Source organism: Nelumbo lutea, chromosome 3 (genome assembly GCF_056320005.1).
Source record: "Nelumbo lutea isolate HS-2025 chromosome 3, American lotus-T2T, whole genome shotgun sequence".
Taxonomy (NCBI): Eukaryota; Viridiplantae; Streptophyta; class Magnoliopsida; order Proteales; family Nelumbonaceae; genus Nelumbo; species Nelumbo lutea.
The window spans coordinates 54,037,014-54,044,244 of NC_142686.1; the positions used below are offsets into that span (position 1 = coordinate 54,037,014).

A 7,231-nucleotide genomic window follows, 5' to 3' on the forward strand; every position below is an offset into this window, starting at 1 on the left:
GTGATGACGGTTTCATTAAGAAAATAATAAAGTAATAAGTCTAAATGATGTGACACTAATTGAGCCAAAATAAATTTAGAAAATTAGAATTAGGTGTCACTTAATAGTACAGTTTGGGTTCCCAAATGCCAAGGACAATTAAAGAACCGAATATCAAACAGGTCATCTTAGGTTCCAATCTTTCCCTCAAAATGCTAAGGTTGGACTTAGGGTCTTGGGCATGTTTCTGCTCTCTTGCACTAATGTGGATCCCACTAGGCCACACTGCAAACTAGACCCACCTACAGTAAAACTACAAAGCAGACACCCCCTATTCCCTATTTCCATTAAACCAGCAGCCTCCACTCCTCCACCCTTTTTGTTTTACTTGCCACAAATATAGGAAGCACAATGGGCGTATACACCCTCCAAGGAGCAGAACACAAATTCAAGTTTTCCTTGGAAAAGGTTGTGCGTAACCCTTTCCGTCAAACAGAAGATTCTTTCAAAGAGTTTGGTGTGGCATCAAGCCTCATGCATTTTGATCCAACCTAGGCTACAGAAGATATATCACATATTACAGCAAGTGTCATCACCAGATGTTGGTTCAGGCTATTGCGCTTTGGAATGTGTAGACCCAATACAGAACTAATCTTCGGCATCTTTTACACAGGTTGGTTGCTGCCCTACTGTAAACTTGAATCCTCTTTCTCCTACTTGCTAGGCTGAGATTTTACTATTGCATATGGATCACAAATTGTAGCTTAGGTGTAAACTTTTCAATAACAAGGGAATTTGTTAAGAATTTCAAGCAAACTCTTCAACTTGAAAGTACTCTAATTTGGCCCCACTGCCCCGTAATGGAGGGTTTGATAGACAGCTTGTTTAGTCACTTAAGCAAACTTATCTAAATGACCTTCATAACTTCCACACCGGTATAATTGAATGGAATAGAGTATATTAGAAAGGGAGAGGCGTGAATATTTTCAGCGGGAAAGGCGTGAATTTTAGCGGCAGTTTTAATCGACTGCCGCTAAAAATCCATCTTTCTACCCAAACAACCGGGTCGAAAACTGCAAAATCAGCACAACTCAATCTTGGTCAAAGTTTTTTTTATTACATATGAACAAACGAAAACCATTAAGCAACAGAACGTATGATATAGAGTGAAAGATTTTCACCATTAGAGGAGCTATTTAATGAGTACCTCTATTACAATCCCAACTAATATCAAAATTAAGACATACACAACCATATTTTATCTAGAGTTCACCAAAAACCCCAACAAAGGTTTATCTTTATTCATAAGAGAAGGGTGGAAGTAGATATGAGAGGGGAGGAAGAAGGGAGAGAGAGAGAGAGAGAGAGAATCCTTAAGTGCTGACATACGGACGTGTTCGATTCTCATTCCTTCGGACAGAAAAAAATTCTGTCCCATCCTTAATTTGATTTCCTATTCATTGACGTTGGAGTTCAACTGAGGAGATCCAGATGACTGCACCAGATCTTGCAGGCCATGAACGAAGTTCTGAACGTAGGACGACTCAATCCCTTCTGTAAGGAAGAAATCTCTCCACTTCTTATGGTTAGCTTTCACCTCTCTTCCAATCTCACTGTCTTCATCCATCACCATCTTCACCGCCTTGCACACGCTCTCCCTCGTGAACAGCCCGTCTCCTCCTTTCTCAACCTCGACCCCGACCTTCAGATCTCCGCCCATCATCCTCGCATTCAGTATCTGGTCCCCGAACTGCGGAAACAGCACCACCTGACACTTGTTCACCAAGGACTCCATCAGAGAACCAGAGCCGCAGTGTGTCACGAAGCAACCCACCGACGGATGCTCCAGGATCAGCTGCTGCTGCACCCACTGCCCATGAACAACTCCTCTTCCTCCGACTCTCTCTTCGAACCCTTCCGGCAATGCAGCTTCAATCGTATCAGTCCCAATGGGTAGTTTTAGAGCTGCAAGAAACGGCAACCCAGTGAGCTCAAGACCCATTACCAGCTCCCGGAACTGATCGAGACTCAAGATGCACTCGCTTCCGAAAGCGCAGTACACAACAGAGTTTGCCTCGAACCCACCCAGCCACTTAACCCATCGTTCCTCCAGCCCATCTCTGGGCGCCACCGGCACGACTGATCCGGACACCAGCACTGGCTTTCGGAATTGGGTCTCGAGGTAATCGCAGTAGGAGCCCTCTATCTCTCTACAGGCCCTGAAGGCGAGGGCGTCACAGTCGCTTAAAGCAATATTTTGGCGCTCGTAGAATGTGATACCCTTTCCGTATTCAATGTTTGCCACCAAAGCCAAACGTCTAGCTTCGTTACTATGGAGTTTAATGGCTGCAGCTGGGAAGCCTGGCGGTGGGTGCATCAAGCTGGATTCATATAAGTCGACGTCGGAAATATTATTCCGAGAAGGGGATAGTAGGTATCCGATGGCTACAGGGCTAATGATGCAGTAATGGATGGATTTGATGCCGAGGCTACGAGCTAAAGCAGGTACCCAGTAGGCAAAATCGAAGAAAATTATGTGAGGCTTGAGCTGACGGAGAGATGCTTCGATTTCGGGCTGCGTGAGGTCCATGGCGGTCATGATGAGGCTATGCAAAGAGTGAGGGACGTCGGCGGTGGTCTCGGCGCCGGGGGGGAGGCCGTCGACATGGGGAACGACGACCGGAATGAAAGTGATGAGATTGGGGTGGAGGTTGTTGGAGTTCAATTTGGACTGGGTTTTGGTGGGCAGAAAGAAGGAGACTCTGTGGCCTCTCTCGGCAAGCTTGTTGGAGATGTGAAGGAAGGGTGTGAGGTGGCCCATGGCATACCACGGGTACATGGCTATGTGAAGGGTATCTACGTCTGCAACTGCACCACCCATGTTTCTCTCTCTCTCTCGTAAAACTTGGAGCTGGAGAGATGAATTGTTCAAATTTAAAGGCACAAACCAACCTCAAGAGTTTGGGAGCGTTTGGCAAGAATTTTCATTTGGTCTTTCAAGTTTTTAAGGATTGATAGCTCCATTGGCAAGACAGATGACAGTTAATCACATGGCCGAGCTACAATCACTTGTCAAGCCACTAGTCATACGTGATACGTATGATCGAATTAATTGTAGAATTTGGAGATTCTTTACTGTGATCGGTTTGTCCGGCAAAGCAATTAGTCAGTCTTTTCCAAAGTTTTTTCAAATTTTAGGAAAGACGGATGACAAGTAATCACATGACCGAGCTGCAATCACTTGTCAAGCCACTGGTCATACGTGATAAGTATGATCGAATTAATGGTAGAATTTGGGGAGTAGCACGCCATTTAATTATTCAATTGTCTAAAAGTGTCCCACACATTTCACTATCAAATTGGGGGCATTTTAAGAGTGGAATCTACCATGCATGTGAGGGATTGATGTAAACTCACAACTTTGTTGGCAAAGTAATTAATTCCCACAAATCCTAGATGTTAATTACTCATTTGTGTATCCCATATGGTCATAGCAAGGTTTTAAAAAGCGATTCAGAACGGGAACCATTCTGGCCAGTGATTTTTGGATTAATGGTTTGATCGTTCCGTTTAAATTAATAATTAATTTTGACAAAAATATTAAAATAAAAAAAAATTGTTAAAATTATTGAATGAATTGACGGTTTGACTGTTTGGATTAACGGAATAATCGATTCAATGATTTTTTGTCAGGGGCTGAGTTTGGAGTAATACATCTTCCAATGACAAATATGGAAAATGTTTTCATTGTAGGTTGAGATGTACATGTGGGTAGGGGTGAGAAAAAAAAACCAAAAAAGCGAATCGACCAAAGAAAACCGACCGAAACCGAACTGAAAAATCAATTAACCAAACCAGTCGGTTCGGTTTTGGTTGATGTTTCCAAAAAGTCAAATCGGTTTCGGTTAACTATTTAAAAAAACCGGCAGTTAACCAAACCAATCGATATAAATTTTTATATAATATTATATATATATGATATATATATGTTATATTTATTTTAAAAAAAAACAAATAAAAGCGTTCTACAATTCGCCAGTCTGGCACCCACTAGCTGCCAATCTGAGTCATTTGACAGGCTAACACCCATTGGCCTCTCAGTCTCTCTGAGACAAGTTCATCTATTCGACAGTCTTTTTCTTTCCCTCTCTCTCGGACTCTCACTCTCTCTTCTGCACCTCTCAGTCACTCTGAACTCTCTCTTCCTCACCTCTCAATCACTCTGAACTCTCTCTTCCTCACCTCTCAATCACTCTCAACTCTCTCTTCCTCACCTCTCAATCACTTTGAACTCTCTCTCTCTCTCTCTCTCTTCCCTCTCTCTCTCTCTCTCTAAACTCTCTCTCACCTCTCATTTTCTCTCCGAACTCTCTCGCTTTCTCTAGCCTTTGGCGCTCCGCCCTCCAACCGATTTGTCTCTCAACATTTCTTTTCTTTTTTTAATTTTAAGGGCATAAAAAAACTAAAAAATTGAACTGTGGTTAACTGGTCCACCGGTTAACCAGTTGAATTGGTTCGGCCCAAAAAATTACACCATGGTTTGGTAACCAAACTGTGAGCACCCCTACACGTGGGGTGTTAACGTAAACTAAGTGACTCTCCCTTGCTTGGATAAACTTTAGCTATTGGGGGTCAACAATCTATGCAGTCAAGTAAATTTTTGGGAATGCCACGTTACCAACTTACCATGAGAGTGGGATAAAATAGTAATTGCCCCATATTTCCTTTTGACCATAAAAATAGGCATGAACGTGAATTAGTGAAAATGTTCCGCCCATAAACACTCAACAGCATAGGCTATTGGCCCCAACAGCCAAAGTTAATTCCCCTTGCCTCGCCTAGATTAGGTGGGGTGGGGGCATGTTCACATGTATCACCATTGGATTGGAATCTTTCACGTTTGGGGTGCATGATTTAGCTATTCTAAATCCACTTTCATGGATGGAACATTCTTTTTCTAGTCAGTATGCTATTACACTCTCGTTTGTACCAAGAAAAAGGGAGAGAAATTCATTTGGGATTTCTTTTTCTTTTTTACTTTCCATGATCGACCAAATAGCCTAAAACTCTTTATTTTTCTTTTTTTTAATAGATGTCTAAAGCTCTATAGTGGGTTCAAATCTTTTGTAATGAGGTCACTCGATCCTTTTGTACCAGCTCAAGGTTTAGGAAAACCTGGATCAAGGTTTCAGCTAAAGTACTAAAAGGGATGGGAGATCCATCATATGGATGGCCAAACCTTGCAGGAAGGTTGGGCGAAATTTAAAAATTTTCTTTACTGCCATCCGGGAATCCTATTTTCAATTTAGAAAATTGCTTTTCAAGGTTTGTTTTTGTAACCTAACTGGACCAAATCTGAAACCAAGAGTAGGGAGGGATATACCTGATACAAAATCCATGCAAGAATACTCCTCCCAACGTAGGTGTTCATGCCCAAAGACTATACCAAATCCTCCCTAAATTGAAGATGACACAGCTTAGGATGAGGCAAGATTAGCAAGTAGTTCTTCACCAAGAACTTGTGATTCGTCAACAAGAATCAAATGGGATAGTGAGCACAACTTTTAAATTGTTTCTTCTAACAAGAAACAATATCAAGATCAAATCTTGATATTATCCAAGAACTAGAGATCGAATAGGGTAGGGCAACAAGAGCATGAAGAAAATGAACTGAAGATAAGATCAGTCTAACTAAGTTGTCTTCTCTCTGTATTGAGTGAGTGCCTTGTTCAAGTCGGCCCTGCTCTCTTATTTATAGCCTTAAAGAGACAACTTCCTAATCTCATTAGGAGTTTCCTGATCCAACTCTTCATTTGGACATGGATTCTTTAATTGATAAGGATAATCCCTTATCTTATCTATAGATAAAAATCAATCTTCCTAATCAAATTAGGAGTTCCTTAATCCAAATCTTTATTTGGATCTGGACTCTTTAAATGATAAGAATAATCTTTTATCCTTATTTGTTGATCCAAATCCAAGATCCGCCCCTATTTAATTAATCTAATTAACCTAGTTTGAAATGAGCTTTGGGCCCATTCAGCTTTCAGGCTCACTTCCTTTTTAATGCTGGCTAGCTTGGCTCTCTCTGTGTGGTGTGGGACCCTATCATTGATCTACACATCAGCCACATGGGTTCAGCCTAGCATCTATTACAAAGCCTGGCTGAATTCACTGTTGAATACAGTGAACCCTTGAATCCATCACTATGGACTCTCAATGGGCCCAACATTTACACTAAATGGTCATTGGGTCCAGCCATCTTATAAAGTTACAAGGATTGTGGTTAGATGCAAGATTATCCCATCAGTGAACCCTTGAGTCCATCACTATGGACTCTCAATGGGCCCAACATTTACACTAAATGGTCATTGGGTCCAGCCATCTTATAAAGTTACAAGGATTGTGGTTAGATGCAAGATTATCCCATCAGGTATAACCCTCAATGGTCTTACACTTAACCTCTCAACCCATAATGGTCAAACATTGCTCGACAACAGAGCACCTCTCCTTCGGCTACAAAGTGCAATGCTGCACTCTCTACTCACATTGATCCTGGGAATTAAAACCTTTTGCAAACATTTTTGAAATATATATATATATATAAATACATTTTTCAAAACCAAATTCCAAACACATTTGAAATCCACTACCGACAGTTTAGGTTTCTATCAGAGAGAGTGCATTTTTCCGATCATTCACTTTATCCGACAAAGGGGCTGATCCTATCACTATGATGCACCCACTCAGATGATTTCTCGAACTGTCCCAACATACCCAGGTTTTGACCCCCTCTAAGGATCTCACTGATTGGCATATCAAAGACAACCCAATCCGACTCCTAGTGCAATATCATAATCGAGTCTAGGGGTCAGTTGTAACATTCCAGTTTTGTCCATCAATCTCCAAGGTCCAGGGCAATACTAGAATTTTGGTCTGGTTCAGGGTTTCAAGAAAACCCACATTACATGTACCTCAGGTTTCACCCTAGTAGCTGAGACAAGCCACCCCAACCAACTAAGCAGTACATTAGTGTCAGCCTTGGGAGGATAAATCTCTCTAAATCCATCCAATGGTTGTGAAGATTCTAAACTAGCACGAGTCTCATATGTGTCCAGTTTAAGGGTATTACACAAAAATATACAATAATAACATGAATCAAATATGTACTTTATCCATTTACAATAAATGTCATAATGTACATCAAGCTGATTGAAGCTAAGAGCATACACTGTCTAACAAGTACCGGGCC

At 41.5% G+C, this 7,231-nt stretch overlaps 1 protein-coding gene across 1 annotated transcript; it reads right to left on the bottom strand.

Moving 5' to 3' along the window:
- Positions 1 to 1,076: 1,076 nt before the first annotated feature.
- Positions 1,077 to 2,914, bottom strand: LOC148865024 (cyanidin 3-O-galactoside 2''-O-xylosyltransferase FGGT1-like). The gene has a single exon (XM_088979656.1). The coding sequence runs from the start codon at positions 2,858 to 2,860 to the stop codon at positions 1,433 to 1,435; it is 1,428 nt and encodes a 475-aa protein (XP_088835782.1). The 5' UTR covers positions 2,861 to 2,914; the 3' UTR covers positions 1,077 to 1,432.
- Positions 2,915 to 7,231: the final 4,317 nt, after the last annotated feature.

Bases quoted from the DNA above. Each gene is read 5' to 3' on its own strand.
- LOC148865024 (XM_088979656.1), bottom strand. From the start codon at position 2,860: ATGGGTGGTGCAGTTGCAGACGTAGATACCCTTCACATAGCCATGTAC.